The sequence below is a fragment of the Nannospalax galili genome, unplaced genomic scaffold (genome assembly GCF_000622305.1).
Source record: "Nannospalax galili isolate Female #2095 unplaced genomic scaffold, S.galili_v1.0 scaffold146, whole genome shotgun sequence".
NCBI classification, from domain to species: Eukaryota; Metazoa; Chordata; class Mammalia; order Rodentia; family Spalacidae; genus Nannospalax; species Nannospalax galili.
In genome coordinates this window covers 5,969,234-5,988,843 of record NW_008357929.1, presented here as the reverse complement: position 1 = coordinate 5,988,843, position 19,610 = coordinate 5,969,234, and the positions used below count along the sequence as shown (strand labels likewise).

The window sequence follows — 19,610 nt, the reverse complement described above, 5'->3', positions numbered from 1 at the left end:
GACACACCACACACACACACAGACACACAGAGACATACACAGACACACACACACACAGACACACACAGACATACACAGACACACACACACACACACACACACACACACTGACAAGAACACACACAAATTATTCTGTCTTAACAAAGAAGAAAATTCTGACATATGTTACAATAGAAACAAACATTTTAACATTGTGCTAACTGAATTAAATCCACCAAGAAGGATAAGTCCTCTATGACTCTACTGACATGGGGTTCTTAGAGTGGTCAAATTCAAAGACAGAAAGGAGAACTGGGGTTGCCAGAGGCTGAAGGATGGGGCAGTGGGGACAGTTTTAGTTTTGTAAGATGAAAAGGTTGTGGAGATGATGGATGTATATCAGTAGGCATGCACTTAATATCAGTGGACCCTGCACTTAAAAATGGTGATGATGGTAGATTCTGTGTTACGTATATTTTCCTGCAACATAAAAAAAGGGCTGGGTCCCATAGATGTGGTTTAAGTTAAGGAGCCCTGGGACAGGTAATTATATCACAAGCTACACAAGGGCAGAATCTCCAGGGAGGGGAAATTATAACCACAGGGAAGTCACTCCAGCCTTTTGGTGAGGGGGAATAGAAGCCCAAGAAGAAAACAACCTGGGCATCGATAGTAGTGTTTACCACAGTCCATCTTGTGTATAATCTTGGGGAACCTGAAGCCACACAGCCAGCATCCTGTCAATTAAGGGCTTTCCTATTAAGGGCTGCAGCACAGGGTGAGGGACAATATACCTCTGCTCTAGATATATCAGCTCTTGGCTTTCCATGTCTGTGCATCTTTTCTGGTGGTGTCTCTTCCATGTCTGGTGGTAGGACTCATGTCTACCTCCTCAATGGCCCTGGGCAGTTGCTGCTTGGAGAGCTAACTCTCTTTTTCTCTCCTTAGCGGTGGGGTTGTAGTCATGACAAAGTGATTTTTTACTGGGTACTCACTCTTGGCCAGATATAGTGAAGGGTTCACATATTATATGAGACTGAATATCCCAATAAAAGAGGGGAGATACTATTATGATCTCTGTGTAACAGAGTGGGGGGGACCAGTGGCTCTTGAGATAGAGCAGAAAAGAAGAATGGAAGAAAGGAGGTAAGTCACAGCACGCAGGCCGCAGGCTGTGTCATCAGCAGGAACAAGGCCTGTACGGTAGGGGAGGGAGTACTAAGAGCAGGTGGGTCAGTCCATTAAGATGAAAAGACATGGAAGGTGAAATATATGGAGCTGAGGAAGGCATGAGATCATCGGCTAGGAAATCACCAGAGCCAGAAGGCACACTCTGCTGAGCACAGTGATGCATGCCTGAAATTCCAGCACTTGGAGGCTGAAGCAGGAGGAGTGTTTCCAGGCCTGCCTGAGCTACAAGATACAGTCTCAACAAAACCAAACAACAGGGCCAGACTGAAGACCTGAATTTGATCTCTGGGACATACATCTGTGGAAGAAGAGAACTGACTTGGCAGGTCGGCCTTTGGTTTCTACACATTGTCCATGGCATGTACAATACCCCTAAATAAATAAATAAATAAATAAATAAATAAATAAATAATGTAATTTTAAAAGTTGTGCAAAAAAGGGAAACCCAATAACAACAGCACCCGTGTTTGTTAAAAGGTTCAGACTGAAGGTTCTAGTCACCTTCAGTCACTAGAAGGTGAGCCCTCAATGGCAGCATCTCTGGGAGGCATGAAAGAAAGGGGTGGGATGGGGAACCCCTGTCCTCACCTTTGTAGCCAAATACACCACAGTCACACATGAGCAAGCCTGCTCTTGGAAGACGCTAAAAGCAAACCTGCATTTAGACAAAAGCTTCTCTAGTTCTTCAAGTTTTGCAGAATTATATAGGCCACAGAAGCTTAACCTATGACTTCTTGGTTTTGTAATCACAAGAGGACAGTTTTAAGGCTTCTCAGCACTAACAGCTATTATCGTGATGCTGTGACACACAGAACAGACATAGCCACAAGCAACAGCACACTACAACTGGCTATACAGAGAGAGGGTTAGCTCCACAAACTCTAGTATGGCTGCCATGCCACAGCTCTTGTGGCCACCATAAATGAGGAAATGAATATGCTCTGACCTGGGCTAAGCAGACCACATTAGTCCCAAAGACACTATTCTTCAGGATTCCCCAGTGCTAATCTCTCAGGATCTGAAAGACTCCGGGATATTTTGCAATGGGCTTATTATTTGGATTCTCAGAGTCTCAGAAGTCGATTGAGTTTTGTTTTATTAATGGCCCTCTCTTATTAGAGTTGGCTGTGAAAAATAAACTAATAATCTATTTGGACTCTATAAACAGGTAGATTTCTATATTCGGGACTTGGTCACAGGAGGAGATGGCAGGAAATGCATGATCCAAAAGCAAAAGACTGGCAATCACTTCCAGCAAGTCAAGTTTCCCTGAGTTTAGTGGCAGATAAGATTGACTCAATAATGATTATTCTTTGTTTCAATGAAGTTGAAAACTATCAACCAAAATAAGCCACTTTGCTGTAGTCTCTTGTTCTCTCCGGGATGAATCATGTTGTGTTATAATGATAATTAATAAGAAGGAATATCTGGGTATGGGGATGACTCATTTTTTCTAAATGCTTCATACTCATGAAGGGAGAAATTACTTGCTTCTGTGAAGCCTCCAGGGTACAGGGTCTCAAGTCCTTCCTTCCTCCCCATGCGGCCCCTTGGCTACCATGATCAATCAGCTGCCTAATAGTTACTAACTACCCATTCCTGATGCTATAGAAGATGTAGGCAAGTGTTAGAGTGTGTGGCTCCTAAAATTTGGAAGCCAAGTCACAGAGAGAAGGCGGGGGGGAAATCACTTTCAAGGCAGACTACAGCGAAGCCAAAAGGATAAGTCTGGGGACAATAAGAGCTTTCAGAATCCAGGGGAAGGCGGGATCACTGGGGGCTGTGGGGATGAAGGGAGGCTTCTTAGAAGATAAAGAATTTTCCCTACAGCAGGGATAAAAACAAAGGGCTTGACCCAAGTGCCAGGGACACGATGTAAGAAGCACTATGCAGTTGGGTGTCCAATGAGATGAGGAGAGTGGGAGAAAGTGGAGTTGATGACAAAGAAAACAGGAGAAGTCAGAACCAGGAACCTAGAGATCTAAGGATAGGAACCAGTTAGGGTGGGGCAGGATGGGGCAGTGGAGTTTATCGGCTCTAGATCCAAATTCAAAGTGTGTTGCCAGAATTTGAACGTCATCCATCTGCTGATTTCCATATAGGTAATGGAGGTCAATCTGGCCCTTGATAAGTGGAGCCAGTAGCATCTGCAGAGATGGTGGTAAAATCCTATAGGTGGATCTGGATACAGGTGGATAGGAGAGCCAGAGAGCTGAGCTTAAGACACTGGAGAATAAACGCTCTCTCAGCTGCCTCTCCTTGAACTCACCCCATCCCGTCTCTTCTATCAGTGTGTGAAGGATCCTCCAAGACTCTAAGAGGCAAGAACCATATCTATCCTCCCCTCCTCTCCTCACCCAGGGCCCTACACTCAGGGGCCTCATGGGGGAATGAATACACTGGAGTTCTGAGAATCCAGCAAGAGATAAGTCATTCATCCTGTCTAAGGAAACACTCTCTGATACCAAGAGGGCTTATGACCCCCCTGCTCATCTTGGAAAGAGAAGATGAATTAGAAACTGATCACAGGCACAAGGGAAGCTAGTACGTCTGTGGATACAATGTAAAAATATTAAGATAAACTGCCCTTAGACAAGAAGGCATAAAGAAAACCGTTATAAGGAGTGGCAGGCTCCAGGCCCAGGGGTATGCTGGACAGAGGGCTCCATTGAGGGACTGGCAGCCATGTTCCTATGTGCAGCATGGAAGAAGGTTCCAATATTTGGGCTGGAGAGATGGCTCAGTGGTTAAGAGCACTGACTACTATTGCAGAGGATTCATGTTCAGTTCCCAGCACCCATATGGGGGCTAACAACCATCCATAACTCCAGTTCCATGGGATCTGACAGCCTACTCTGGCCTCCTTGGGTATTACACACATGTAGTGCACTTACACACTTGCATATAGACTCATACACATAAAATAAGAATAAATAATTACTTTAAAAATCCCTTTAAAAAATTCCCAATACCGAGTGAAAGCATCACAAAAGGTACTCAGTTTAAAAAGCTTTCTGATCCTGGTGAGATGCTCAGTGGGTAAAGGTGTTTGCTGCCAGTCTGACAACCTGAGTTCAATCTCCCAGACTCACATAATGGGAGGAGAGAGAGCCTTCTGGCAGCCTGGATTCTAATGGGTTCCCCCAGCGCAATGTCTCCCAGCATCAGAAAGCCATGCTCTACTGTCACAACATGCCCCACCCTGTACATTAGCAGTATTGTGATTTACTTAAAAAAAAAAAAAAAAAGACAGGGCTGGGCATAGAATCCAGGGCCATAGGCAAGTGTTCTAACACTGAACCACACCCCCAACCTACTCAATACTTTTTAACTGACTTATAGCCAACTTGAATTTAGCGCAGCCCAAAGTAATAATCTCTAAAAATCATGGTTTGGTGGATTTATTTTTTTGTATTACACACTAAAATAAATACAACTTAAAAACTGTCATCTCAACATGAGCTAAAAGTATCTTGTGGTTCTTAATTGGAAACTTAGTACACTTTAAGAAATGCTCAGGTTGTGTAGAAAAATAGCTTGCAGCATCCGCAAAATGGTTTCGGGGTTTGTAATCCTAGGAAACCACCATAGACACAGAGCTGTGTCTGAATCTCTATTAGGAGATGAAGGGGACAGTGAAAAGAAATGTAGGCCATGTTCATGGTGAGGGGAGCTACAGCTGCTCCATGGATTCCTGCCAAGCTGACACTGGCTTACTATTAAACTAGCAACAAGAAGAAAAGAATTAAGGAAATGCTTACTCAATCTTGGCAGCAACAAAGACAATAAGAATGGGGGGGGGCTCAGGAATCACTTGGTCAGTACAGGAGTGGGGAAAAAGAATCTTCCAGGCCAGAAACCAGCTGTGATAGGGAAACTGCACTTCTGCCTTCTCCACCTTCCGCCCAAGTTGAGATGTGTTTCCTGTCTTTACCAGTCCCAGTCTCTAATTTGAGAGGCAGGATCTGCAGGGACCTGACCCCCAGGTGCCAACCCTCTGGGCATACATGTAGCAGAAGCCTGCCCTCCCCTCCATATAACCCATTTAAACCTAGTTCCCAGACAAGCAGGGAGCAGGAAGCACAGGGGGAGTCAAAGGGCTTGGGCAGGTTATTCACTATTACGGAGCCAGTGTGAAATTGGGAACTGGATAGAGGACTGTGTGCATTGTGGAGTCCAGGGGTCAGTAGTTTGAAAGAGAGACAATCGTCCTGCCTGTGGAAAAAGGCATAAGGTCAGTAGGAATCCACACGTTCTGTCTGATGGCATGTGCCACGTATGTGCTGTATGTTAGCACAGATCCTGCCTTATTCACTAATGAGGAAAAAGGGGTTTGGAGCAGGGCACAGAATTGAGATGAAGAACTACCACCCTGAAAGCTCAAAGGAAGAGTACATCTCGGAAAATAACTCAGAAGAACTTCAGAAAACTGTCAGGAAGCAAAAAGTCATGACCCCTAAAAGAGGAACAGAAAGTCAGAGTGGAAAAACACAGCTGAGATAAAAAGGATGACCTAAAGAAGAAAATGGATGAGCTGGGGACTATGTGGAAATTACTCACTTAAATCCATCATAGCAGTGGAGAGGTACAAATATAACAAATGAAATTTGGAGCTGGACACAGTGGTCCTAGCACTTGGAGAGAGAGGCAGGAGGAGCAGAAGTCCAAGGTAATCCTCAGTTATGTAGCAAGTCTGAGGCCAGCCTCGGCTTACATTACTGAGCTTGGAAACTATAGCTCCAAAAATACACAAAACAAACAGAAGAATGAATGGGGCTGGGGATGTGGTTCATCTGGTAGAGCACCTGCCAGCATGTGCAAATCCTGAGTTCCATCCCCAGAACCACATAAACCAGGCATGGTGGGATTATAGATCCATGCCTATTTTCCCAGCACTCAGGAGGTAGAGAGGCAAGAAGATCCTAAGTTCAAAGTCATATTGAATATATTAAATATTATATATAAACATATGTTGATAGAGTTGTTGCTGAAAACAGGAGCTTCTTTCCCCAAACTTTGTGATCACAGGCATATCCCACACTCCATGCTAACATTTCACTTAAGAAACAAGAAGGCTTGTCCTGGGCATGTAGGGGAAGATATCACCCACTTACCCTCAGGCACTGAGAGATAAATCATCAGGAAGGTGACAATGGGGAAGCCTCAATATAAACTCTTGTGTGAGTCATTTCTTGCTTCATGTAAATAGCTCCTAACTCAGAAATCCAGTGAGCCAAGTTGTGTGAGTAAATATTCCAGCTCAGGGGTAAAACCAGTGCCCCAGACCCTTATTATCCCCTTCTCTCTCACCTGATCTATCCCAGAGTAAGATAGATGATAAATAGATAGATAGATAGATAGATAGATAGATAGATAGATAGATAGATGATAGATAGATAGATGATAGAGCTTTAGAGATCACTTTCTTTCACCTTGTCATTTTATTTTTATTTTTATGTCTGTAAGTGTTGTCTGCATGTATTTAAGTACAAGTACACCATGTGTGTGCAATACCAACAGAGTCCAGAAGAGAGCATCAGATTCCATAGCTGTTAGTAACCATGAGGGTACTGACAACAGAACCTGCAATAGCAGCCAGTGCTCTTAACTACTGAGCCATCATTCCACTCCCTCCCCATCATGTCATTTTACAGAAATTGAGGCCCAGAGACCAGAAGTGGGTACAAACCTTCCCCAGTTTCAACACAGAGTCCCCCACTTCTTGCCCTCTGGCTACTCTGAGCTTTGGTATGAATGTCTCAATGTCACCATCAAAGCTAGTAGATGAGCTTATGGTCAGATGGCACAGCAGCAGCCAAAGCTCCACTTAGGACCTCTCTCTCCATCCAGCCTCTCTGCTCCACTGACAGCCACTTCCCATTTGTTAGTGGCCAATAGTCCCCATAAAGGGAGGAGGCCCAGGGAGGCCCAGGGAGGAAACATCTGCCAACACAGAGGAGTGAAGTCAGCAACCCACTTGATTTTCCCTTTTGCACATCCTCTTCTGCCCATTTTTCTCTACCACTGAGACACAAAGCTTCGGTCAAACAAAGCTTCGGCCTGGAGGATTCCAGAGGCTTCTGGAAAGGACAGCCTACAGAGATGTCCAGCATAGGTGTGCACAACTGCACTGGCCTATGGGCAGAAACAAGACAGAAGTCCCATAAACCACTCATTTGGCCGCAGACATCTGTTTGCCCCAAACCAGCTTCTTACCTTCAGCCAATCAAAGAAAAAGGTCAAATCCAGGTTATAATCACATCTTATGAGTCCCCTAAGTTTGGAAAATCACTTCTCCACATGAGCCTCATCTTTTCTTTCTTTACAACATACAAAAATGGAAATACAAGCCAAACATGGTCATGTATGTCTGTGGACCCAGCACTCGGGAGGCTGACAGGAAGATCTTGACCGGGGGCTAGCCTGGACTACACAGTGAGTCCCTATCTCAGAAAACAGCCTCTACCTCATAGAAGTGTAGTCAAGATTCAGTTAGATAATAGAAGCACTGCTTGAAATTTATTAACTTTGCACACTTTTCTCAAACCCGTTAAGTAGCTGAATGACCTTTGAGAACAGGTATCAGTTAAGGTCACCCAGGTTCACTCATTCATACTGCAAGGGCTTCTCCAATGGGTTGTACAGTACTCATCAGAACAATACCTTCTAACTTTCCTGACACTGACCAGGCTGATGGAAGGGGCAGGAAGAAGGACTCATAAACGCCAAGACTAGAAATCAAAGCCATCAGAAAGAGCCATCAAGTCAGGCAGGTATACAACCATTCTAGAAAGCTGGTAGCTGAGAAACAAAACACAAGTCTTGATCAAGAGATGCAGATCAACCAAAGGAAGACCCTGCCAACCTTCTCGAAGCAGCCTGTTCATGCCTTCACTGGAATGCTCACCATGGGCACTTAATCTCTCCTAAAGAGGAGACGGTTAGAGAACAGGGAAACACAGAGGGCGAAGTCCCCCCTTTTTTCTGTCATTGGATAGCTTCAAAGTCAATTCCACTGCCTGTATTTCACCGTGAGAGCTGATGTTTGTGTTGCCCTCGGGTGCTAAACAAGTCTGTGGTGGGCCTGGAATCTGATATGTACTAGTTCATTTGACCCTGACAGAAACCTTGGGAGGGAAGTGCTTCTTATTTTCCCTTTACAGTCAGGCTAGTTTGAACCTGGAAGTCCAGTGCCAATTCCTCCTCCCCTCACATTATCACTAACTGATTCATGGTTCTGGGGCTCTGCTGCCTCCAAAGGCAAACGCCCTAGTTTACAGAGGGAGCCAGCCTGCCAGACCCCTCATTAATCATCTGACTGGGAGAGGAGAGTACTGACTGTTAGTAGAAAGCCTTGTTAACTGGAGAGAGAGGGACCAGCAGGGAGAGGCCAGTTATTGAGCGGGTAGGTTATTTATTGATGCACAGCATATGCATTCTCACAACAGCTCTGCCCAGCACCTAGGGATGAAACACTTCCCAGGAGATGTCATCAAGAGCTACACCAAGCAGATCTGAGTAGTTTTGTTTGGGGCCTGGCAGAGCTAAGAGCTCTAGCAGGTAGCTTGTGCACATTGACTAAAGCGAGAGATGGAGGCAATTGGAGGCTGGACTCCCACACTGACTCACAACATGGGAGGCCCTCCATCATAGACTGAATTCTAGAAAAAGAGAAGGGTACCACCCTGGTTCTGCCTAGAGGGCTGTCTCCAGGGAAATGCGCCCCTACCCTGCCTAACTTCTCCATCCACAGCTGATCTGGTTTGAATAGTCTGGGATGAGCAGTCATCTCCTACTCATCTACCCCTAGCTCAAAGAAAGTGTCCATCTGTCCCCAGACACAGAAGATGTATATAAAGAAATGCATGTAGGGGGTGGGGATATAGCTCAGTTGGGAAAATGCTTGCCTAGCAAGCGGAACAAGAAGTTCAAGTTGATCCTTAGCTATATAATGAGTTTGAGGTCAGCCTGGGCTACAAGAAACCCTGAAAGAGAGAAAGGCAGAGACAGACAGATATACAGATAGATGATGACAGATGATAGATAGATGATAGATAAATAGATAGATAGATAGATGAGAGATGGATGGATGGATGATAGATGATAGATAGATGATAGGTAGCTAGATAGATGATAGATAGATGATAGATAGATAGATGATAGATAGATAGATAGATAGATAGATAGATAGATAGATAGATAGATAGATAGAGACTAGGTAGCCAGGTGGGCTTCTTCCCAGGCTATGAGCAGGACTTGTCGGCTTACTTGGGAAGTGAATGTCTTGCTTTCTGGAGTCAGCTGTGCATCAAGGGCAAGGATAAAGAGAAAAGGAAAAACTGGGAGACTGAGAAGTGGAGAGTTAAGTATTTCCTGTTTGCTGATCTGCTTCACATTGGGAGGTCATTCAAAAAGGGGCTAAGGGGCTGGAGATACAGCTCAGCAGTTAAAAGCATGCATTGCTCTTCAAAGGATTCAGTTCAGTTCCCAACACCCAAGTCAGTGGCTGTCAATAACCTATAACTTCAGCTCTAGAGGATCCAACACCCTCTTGTGTCTTTATGGGCAACTTCACTCATATGTACATGCCCACACATAGATATACATGCATACCCATATTTTAAAATAAAAGTAAATCTAAACGTGAAAAAGGGACTACTAGGATTTGCTGAGCTTCCATAACCTGTAAGTATTCCCCCCAGCCCTCTCAGAGTACACATAGCTCAGCCTGGAAGGGAGTGGGGGCTAGGGATCCCCCCCACCGTCCCCCGCTTCCCTTCTGGGTCTTACAAGGAACAAAAGGAAGAGTAACAGGTGCTGGCATTCCTTCCACACACTGAGCATTGGGACAGTGGTTCTCAAACTTCAGCAAGCTTCAGGAAGGCTGGTAGAACACAAGGCAGCCTGACCTCCAAGTCCGGGAACCTTGGGATACAGTGTGGTCTGGGTGCTGCCCAACATTTTCCATTTCCAACCAGCTGCTGCAGATCTGGGCATCGTGTTCTGAGAATCATAGATCTCGAGCAATGAAACAAGTCTGCTCTAAATTTAGCCCTAGAAAACAGATCTTTAGGAAATTGAAATTTTCAGTTTCGGAAAGAATAGACTCCTGATTTTGGGGTTTGTGTGTGTGTGTGTGTGTGTGTGTGTGTGTGTGTGTGTGTGTGCGCGCGCGCGCGCGCGCGCATGCGCGCGCAGGAAGGATAAGATAGTCTCACTGTAGCCCAGGGTGGCCTCAAATTCACCATGTAGCTAAGGCTGGCTTCGAACTCCTAATGTTCCTGCCTCAGCCTCTCAAGTGCCAGGCTCAAAGATGTGTGCCTCCACACCTGGCAGGAATAGACTTTATTTGCATTGAACACAAATGCAGGGAAATTTTCATGCACACCCTCCTCCCAAATAAAATAATAATGACTACATTCACATACTGGCCTCTGGGCTGGTGATTAGCAGAGGTGGGTGGGGACTGAGGCAAAGTAGAAAGCACACTGGGGACACAGCAACAGCCTGTATGAGCCCTAGCAGATGACAGGCTGGGTGTGGCCACAGCTTCTAACTTTTGCAAAAGAAGTTGCAACTCTTGCATGTGTGTGTGTGTGTGTGTGTGTGTGTGTTTGTGTGTGTGTGTGTGTGTGTGTGTGTGTGTGTGTGTGTGAAATGTGCTGAGTTTAAGATGTTGGCAACCAACTCAAAAGTTTTTAATGGAACCATGGGCAAAAAACAAAAAACAAAACTACAATTAAAAAACAAATATCACAGCTGTGCACTTGATTTTACCCTCAGGGCACCAGCTGTGATGGCTGGTTTTAACAGTTGGCTATCTACATACCCTATCATTTGATGAGGGACTTAGTTTAAAAGAATTGAGTACCACTTCTCCAGGCTGTTAGGTGGCAGGTCCATCCCAAGACGTCCAGCTTTCTGGTTGGAATCTCTTATCACCAACCCCAGTGTGTGCAGTTAGATGCTAGTTTCTGGGTTGTAAGGGGCATGTTCCAAGAGTTATGTACATATAACCTGTTCCCTCCTACCCCCAAGCCCAGTTCCCCAGCCTGGTCTCACCTTCTCTCAATAGGAAGCTCAAATGAGCTTTCTTAGGCAGAAGAGAACCTGGGAAAATCTGTCCTACTCAACTTCGGGCCACTGTGGTATCCCAGCAGCTGAAGAGAAAGTTGGGGAGGTGTGTAGGGATGCTGAAATGGGTTAAGGAAGTGAGACCAGCACAGCTGTTTGGATGAGGACAGACACATGTTCGTTAGCCTTGTCTGAAGGCAAGATGGCATCATTGTGATGGTTGAACAGAGATTTACACAGGGAGAAAGAGAGATGACTGGAAGCCAGCTCCTAAGGATATAGGTCTGGTGGGAGGAGAGTCGCCTCCCAGAAGTATGAGGAATTCACTCTCGTAGCACTCCGGGGGTGCCACAGGGAGAAGGTGATAGAGAATGAGGTCTTTATAGGCTCAGTCCACAGCCACCTTGCTCAAGGCTGGTAGCTAAGTGCAGCCCTGGGAGCCTAGCAGTGCCAGGGCATGGTGGTAATTGTTGCAAGAACAGGTGTCTTCTTGCTCTGCCCACAAGTCTGTCCTCTGCTACTCACACGGCCCCAAGAAAAGAGACTGCCACTTCCCTGTCACCAGACCAGTCACTTCCCAATGGGTCAGCTTGGCCCTGTGTGTGTTTCCATACTGGCTTCTTCCAAGACCTTGAGCAGGACCTGTCATTTTACCAGATACTGCACACTGACCCAAACCAAGCCCACCCCTTTTCCTCTGAGGGCATCCAGGTTTCCCTGCAAAGGGAATCCACAGCCATTTCTAAGGGAGCCTGGACTCGTCTCAGTCACCACTCCATTTGAGCCCAGTAGCTTCCAAACTTTTCTTTCTTCTGAAAGTCTGGAGAACACCATAAAAGCTTATTTTCTTTTATGGACTAAAACACACACAAAGAGAATGGTCACATAACAACACTGGTCCTCGCTACATGCAGGGCACTGGACATGTTTTTCATATTACACGATGATTGCATGCACTATGCAACTTAGGACCCAAGGTTCAAAACTTGCCAATTTCCAGGTACAATTTCCTTTAATGGGATCCTCTACTTTAGAGCCAGATGTGGTAGTGGAGAGAGAGAGAGAGAGAGAGAGAGAGAGAGAGAGAGAGAGAGAATATGGTGCAGATTATAGTGGCATGGACCTATAGTTCTAGCTACTCAATAATCTGAGGCAGGAGGATCACTTAAGCCAGAAGTTCGAGACCAGCCTGAACAAAATTGAGACATTATTTTAAACAAAACAAGAAAAAGAACAGCGTCAATGTCTTCAGATCAACACCCTTGAAATATTAGTTGTACATCTGACATTACAGGAGAGGATGCCACAATGTGATATTCTGACAATATAACTGTACTGCATTTTGGTCTATACCAAGAAACATGCTCCATGGAGAACTCAGGCTTGACCAAAATCCTCTGATGCCAGGCGACCCTCTATCAGCTATGGGAGGACAGCACTGTAGTCTGACAATTATGGTATGCTTGTAGCTTGCAAAGCATACTGCCCTTGGATATGTCACACACCTACTGCAGCCCAAATGCTGTCCTCCAGAAAGCCACCCTGACTGTGACCCTCAACTTACCACAAGGCTGCGGGGTAGATGTACAGCACCTTCTATGCGTCCTTAGGGAAATCAAGCCTCAGGAAAATGGGCAAAATTGTTCTATGGGTAGAAAGTGCCTGAATCTATATAAATACAAGTTTGTTTTGCCAAGAAGATTCCCAAGGCTATCTTCTGGATCTCATTATATAATCATGTATTCAACTCAAACTCCATAAAAGCATATACTTTACTGTGCTTCCCTTCTGCAGTTCCTTTGACTGGCGTGTACCCTGGTCTGCGACTCTGAACCCACAGCAGAAAAATTCACAAATGTAGCGTGCAAGAGTAGCCATCCATGTGGAACTCCTGGCTTCCTATGCCACTGTTTCTCTGAGTGGCTTCCTGGCCTCTGGCAGAGCATGCCACCTCTTTGTTCTCCTCCCACTCCTGGGACGGGCGGGAACAATACCTGCTGATTCCCAAAGATCTTTCCAAACTCCTCATAGGAACTCTACCACACCAGAAAAACCAAAACCAAAGACGGGAAAGTCCAAATCAGAGAATGGAGGTGAATCCAAGGAAATCAGGACAACTCCAAATCCATCTGTCTCATCCATGTGGCTTTCTCTTCTTTGCAGAGACTTGGGTCGCCATGCAACCTAGCCCCCCTAAAACCACGAAGACCAGAAACACCTAGAGCAAAGTGAAGAATCATATCGGTCCCTCCAAAGCAGAGTCAGCCTCCAGCCCAGGAGGCTACCTAAGGAAACCTTAACTGTCTGCAGCAGTGGCTGGTCAGTGGCTCAACCTGCTCCTCCTAGCCCAGGGCATCTTCTTGGACAATAACTGACAATGCTAGGGAGTCCCACTCACCTTAGCCCTGTTGTCGGTCCTCATACAAATTTGACACGCTGGTCATTTTCTGCCACAGTCCCCACTTCTACTGCTTCCCCCGTGGCATCCGCTAATTCACTGTGCAAAGCAGCATTTATATATAGAAAGTTGCAACCACGCAGGTTAGCATTAAAATAGAGCCTTGCCGTTGCTGTAGCAACCAAACAAATGATATTCAAAATGAAAGAGAAATATTCTGCAATCGGAAAAGCATGTCCGTAGCCTTCCAGGACAGCTGGGCTCCTTCCCTCGAGGGTGGGTGGGACAGCCTCCTGAGGAGTACTTGGCACTTGGGATCCCCTTCTCCATTAAGTCGCTGCTCTGGTTTCGGCTGAGGCCTCGCAACACAGGCTCCTTCCTAAAGTCAACTCCTACCCGGGGTGGACCTGAGGCCAAACACTGAGGACTCTGAGGATCCTGTTCAGGTATATTGGTCTGCAAATGTTCAACCCATCAGGCTCTATTGAGAAGTAGCTTGTAGCCCTGGTGCTATTACTAAGATGTCTCTGGACACAAAGGTGGCCTGCCACTGACTGCCTGAAGCAGAGTTGAGAGGCCACTAGCCAGACGGTCACTTCACCTATCTGAGTCTCAAGTTTAAAATAAGTGTGTGTGCGTGTGTGTGTGCATGTGCGTGTGTGCACGTGCATGTGTGTGCGTGCATGTGCGTGCGTGCGTGCCTGTGTGTGTGTGTGTGTGTGTGTGTGTGTGTGTGTGTGTGTGGTGAAAGGAAGCCATCAGGTACCTTCCACCCTCATGACTCCACTGGAGCACAGAAGCTCCTGTATTCCATATCCATCCTGTGGAATGACTTCCCTATCATTCAGGATAGACAGTGCCAAAAATGCCCATAGTCTTTGAGACAGAAGGATGCTAGTCTTCAAGGATGGACCAGGAGGCTGGTGCCTAGGATGACATCGAGCCTTTTTGAGACTCATTCATAGGTTCTGAAATCAAATGTGTTTTGGAATGACTTAAATAAAGAAGACTGACAGTACCACATGCCAGTAAGGCTGCAGGGTATTGGGAACTCTCAAATGCACCCAAAAGGAATGCAAAGTGGTTTGGCCACTCACAGCAGTGTGGAAATTTCCCATGGTACTAAGCACACACTTGCCATCTGACTCCACAAGCCCACTCTTGAGTATTACTCTTGAGAAATAAAAACACATGTTCACATAAAGTCTAATACAGAAATCTTCAGGGCAGTGGCTACAAAGTCCCTCAAAAGCCCAAGTTGTTGTGGGCTTGATCCCCCACCTATAGTGCTAGTGGTAGAAACTTTAAGTGAGGCCTAGTGAGAGACCTTCTGGTCACTGGGGGGTATGCTTTTGAAGAAGACAGTAGGACCCCAGCCCATTGTCACAACATACTACCTTACCAAAGGCCCCAAAGCAACAGAGCCAATGCACCAGAACCTCTGAAACAAAATGAACCTTTACTTTTTATAGTTGTTTCACTTAAATATTTATTAGTGATATAATAATATTCATAATAGCCAACAGGAAACAACCCAAAAGAAGACAGGGAATGGTGAACAAACTGGAGTGTCCACACAGTAGAACCCTCATTACCAAAGAGCTAGCTGTGGACCACACAAACACTTCTCTCCATCCCACAGGCACCATACACTAAGAATTCAGTGCCAAAGGTCATAGAGTATGTGATTCCTTTCATGTGACATTCTCAGAAAGACAATGCCACATGGAGAAGGAGCCAGGGGTTTGGGGAGGGGAGGGGCGGGGGAGGGTGTGAACACAAAGGGATTGCAGAAGGGAAGTTTTAGAGTTGACAGAATTTCTGCATCCTGGCTGCGGGGGCAGCTATATGAATCTATATATGTGTGTGAAAATTCATAGAACTGTATGCCTAAAAGTTTGATTTTATTGTAGCATAACTGAAAAAAATTTCACTTCAGGGAAAAAGTAATCACAGAAGATGACCAGGAATGCTCAGTTCACAAAGAGTCCTCACCACTAAACTGGTGGCTCCTAAGCCCTCCTTGCTACGAGCATCATTTTCCATTTCCCATACACTATTTTCATTCTGGACCAGCGTTCTAAAAGTGTGGTCCTCAGACCAGCAGCGACGGCATCACCTCACCTGAGGAAGTTGTTGGAAAGCACAGGCTCTGGGGTCACCCAGACTTCCTAAAGCAGGAACTCCTAGGTGGGGCCCACTTGCACAGCCTCTGGGAGCGTGTGGTTCACGTGCATTCTGACAGTGGGAACCCCTGACGTTGGTACAATGGCTGAAGCCAACTAGACAAGCCCATCATGGAATGGCCAATCAGCTCGCTCTCCACATCTTATTGCTTTCTGCCTCTTCCTTTTCTGAATCTATCCCCTACACCCACCCATCTTTAGCCTGCTCCAGACATGGCCAGCCACTGCCCTTCGGGGAGAAGCAAAGGCCAAAGATCTCATGTGACTGCCCTGACGCAACAAGGGCTATGGGGACACTTAGCACTGAGTGCACCTGTGACCTAAGCTGAGGGTCTGAAGGAAACCCTTGGCTGTGCTGATCTACTGCAGACTCTGCAAGCTCCTCCCATCAGACCCATCCTGGAGTCCTGGACAAGGACCAGAACCAACTTCACCCATCCACCTTCCTCTCTGGACTCCTGGAGAGGTCCTGAAATCAAATGTGAACCTTGTGGTTACCCCCTAAAGCCTGGAAGAGTATAACTTCCTACCTTCCCTAGAACAAGTTCAGAGGTGCCTTGCGTAGTTGTCGGCTCTGAAGCCACAGCAAGATGATGGTACAAGGAAGAAATCAGAACCATATGGTTTTCATATCCAACAAAATAAACAGAATTACAGCACAGGGTTGGGCCCAAGAAACCAGGGGCTGTGTGTCTGGCTGCGGCCCAGGCTCAGTGGCCCGAAGGATGGGCTGGGCTCCTCAGTCTCTCCTCTCCGCCCTCAACTCCCACAAACAGTTCTGGGAGGCACCAGCTCACTCTTGTCCCTCCTTGCTGAGGCCTTGACTCCAGGCCTGCAGTGGCTGATGTTTCAGTGTTTTATTGAGGTTTTTATGTTGTCTTTTATAGTACAGCTAAAGACAGTTTGTCTTCTTTTCTGCCTTCATCCAAAGAGGCGCAAGAACAGACATGAATAGAGTCCTTAATGACAGCTCTGGAGCCTAGAGATGGGGGACCACTGTGGCACCCACAACTCTTCACCTCACAAAGCAAGCTGATCTGGGTGCAGACACCCACTTCCCCTCAGTCTCCTGGCTTTATACACAGTGAACTTCCCCTCTGTTTCTAGGGAAACAATGTTGTGCTCTGCAAAGCCAGTGTTTCTAACTATTTTGCTGCCCAGGTGCCATGTGGCAATATTTGGAAACATTTGTTAGTTGTCACAATGAGGGTATCTGGGTTAGCGCCCCATAGCTGCTGGAACGGTCTCAGTGGCTTATGGTTAACACTCATCTAGGCTTTGAATGCTTTAAAGGCTATAAATCATAGACTACAGTCCTCCTGGACACAGTTGGGAGAGCTGGCTGCCATGTCTTTTCCTGATTCTGAAGGCTGCGTGCAGTCCTTGGCCTGTGCCTTTCCTCCGCCCTCAAAGGCAGTGATGGCAGGTCACCCTCTTCACACCGCCATTTCTCTCCCACATGTAAAGATCCTGGGGATCACACTGGGGCCATCTGGGTAATCCATGGTACCTTCCCAGCTCAACACCAGCTTATTTGCAGCCTTAATTTCATCTGAAACATTAGACCTCCTTTGCATATAACCCACCACACTCAGGTTCCAAGGATTAGCAGGCGCCCATGGGGGTGGAAATTATGGTCCTATCACAGGAAGTTGCTGGAATCAGGTAAGTACAGGCCAGGAACACTGCTAAGCATCCTACAATGTAGTGAAGTGCAATGGTGTACATCTGTGACTCCAGCACGAAGGAGACTGTGGGAGGAGGATGGCAGGTGAAAGGCTAGTGTCAACTGTCTCAAAAAACCAACAACAAAACCACCACCAACAACAAAAAAAGCAAAACAAAAAATAATCGTACAGTAAGCAGGGCCCATCGCCCTCAATACAGAGTGACCCTGCTCCAAATGTCCACCACACCAAGCCTTAGAAGCCCTAGTGCAGTCCACCAACAACAAGGCCTGAGTTAGTTCCCAGTGACCCTGACTGAAGTCCATCTCCACAGAGAGCTCACCCTTGGGTCTTCAGAGACCACAGACCACAAGGAAGCTCTGACCCACAATAAGAGAGGAAAGCTTAGTGCTGGGTTAAGTATTTTAAAGTACATTTTATACCTGATGAGGATATCACTTGATTCTGCAAATGATTCTCTCCTGGCCTGTAGAAAAATAGAATACTGGTTTTGTTTTGATTTTTGGTGAATTCTGGGGATTTGAATGCAAGTCCCTATGATTGGGCAGCAAGCACTCTTACCCACTGAGCCAGTTCCCCAGTTCCCATGTTTTGATTTTTTTTTTTTTTTTTTGAGACAAGGATTCACTGTGTAGCCCCGGGGCACACCACCAGTCCTGGGATGAAACTTTAAAAAAACATACAATGTATGTTTTTTATAACAATTTATTTTTTTTTTTTTTTTTTTTTTTTTTTTTTTTGAGACAAGGACTCACTGTGTAGCCCAGGAGCACACCACCAGTCCTAGGATGAAACTTTAAAAACACATACAATGTATGTTATTCATAGAAGCCACCTGAATACAGTTGACATGGATCATATAAATCTATGTGAACGATTTCAAGTAATACAGCTAATTGTGTTTGGCTGGGTTGGTTTTGGTCACTAGCCATCCAGAGCTGCTCCTATCTCAGTCCTCCTCCTTTCTCCTTCAGTAGTGCTGAGCTACCAGGAGTTGATGCTAATTTCTAATGAACTTGAAGATCTCAGTCCCCACACTGCTGGCTGCCCCCAAGGATCCAGGGGGTGACCAGCAGAGTCCTCCGCTCTATGAGTCCTATGGTAGACAGTGCAGCCTGGGAAGGATAAGGACCCCCAGGAGGCCCTGTGCAGATATCGGGGGGGGGGGTCACCCAGAAAAGATGTTTCCCACCAGCTAAGGCAAACCCTGCTTTTACATCTCTACCTGCTGGCTGAATTTCCCAGAGTGGATGCAGAGGAGGCTGGAGAGGGTGACTCCATGATGTGCGGAAGCATGGTGGCACTTTGTGTGTGTGTGTGTGTGTGTGTATTTGTATGTATATGTACATGTGTGTTCATGTGAATGTGTATGCGTATGTGTGCATGTGGACTTGTATGTCTGTGCATTTCTGTTTGTACATGTGCATATTCAGGTGCATATATTTATGTGTGCATGTGCAGATATCTGTGCATGTACATATTTGTGCATGTACATATTTGTGTATGTACATGTGTGTATATATGTGTATAATTATGTGTGTGCATGTATGTTTGTGTGTGCAGATGTCCCCCGGCCCTCACCCCAGGACAGCCCCTGTAATCCTACTCCCATGCCCTCTGCATGGCACTGTGAAGTACTTTTTTTACATTCCTGTTGAAACTGCCCAGCTTTGCACTGCTACCTTTGCTCTAAGGCTTGGAGGTGATGCCCTAGGAAGGAAGGCCTAACACATCTGACATACTCTAGGACCCGGATCATGTGTGCCAAGCTGTCTGCTGCACAAGACACTGGGCATCTGCTGTGTATCTGCAGGGTACTGGGAGCCCTTCTAGACCCTGACATCTCTGGTCCACAGGGAGCATCAATTCAATTCTGGGGTGGACAGTAAGCACTCCCATGCATTGTCTCATTTAGTATGCATGCCCTCATCTGAGGCAGGTCACCTAAGCCATCCAGGTTCCATGGACACAGGCAGCTCACTGAGAAGGCAGCTCAGTTTCAGTTCAATTGCTTCTGTTGAGGTTCACGTAAGGTCACAGTTGGGCACAGTAGCACCTGGGTGGGAACCCAGGGGTCCTAATGCTTTGTCAGGG

At 46.2% G+C, this 19,610-nt stretch overlaps 1 protein-coding gene across 6 annotated transcripts in view; it reads right to left on the bottom strand.

Annotated features, from left to right (window-relative positions):
- The window catches only part of Gas7 (growth arrest specific 7), a 264,772-nt gene that overhangs the window by 108,811 nt on the left and 136,351 nt on the right, over window positions 1–19,610 (bottom strand). For 2 of the 6 annotated variants that reach the window (XM_008855727.3, XM_017795048.2), the window contains exon 1: window positions 13,643–13,749. The exons of the other annotated variants lie outside the window; for them this stretch is intronic. In XM_008855727.3, coding sequence (XP_008853949.1) covers window positions 13,643–13,666 — 24 coding nt within the window. In that variant the 5' untranslated portion in view covers window positions 13,667–13,749. Of the gene's footprint in view, window positions 1–13,642; window positions 13,750–19,610 lie in introns of those variants that run through there. 6 annotated transcript variants of the gene reach the window in all.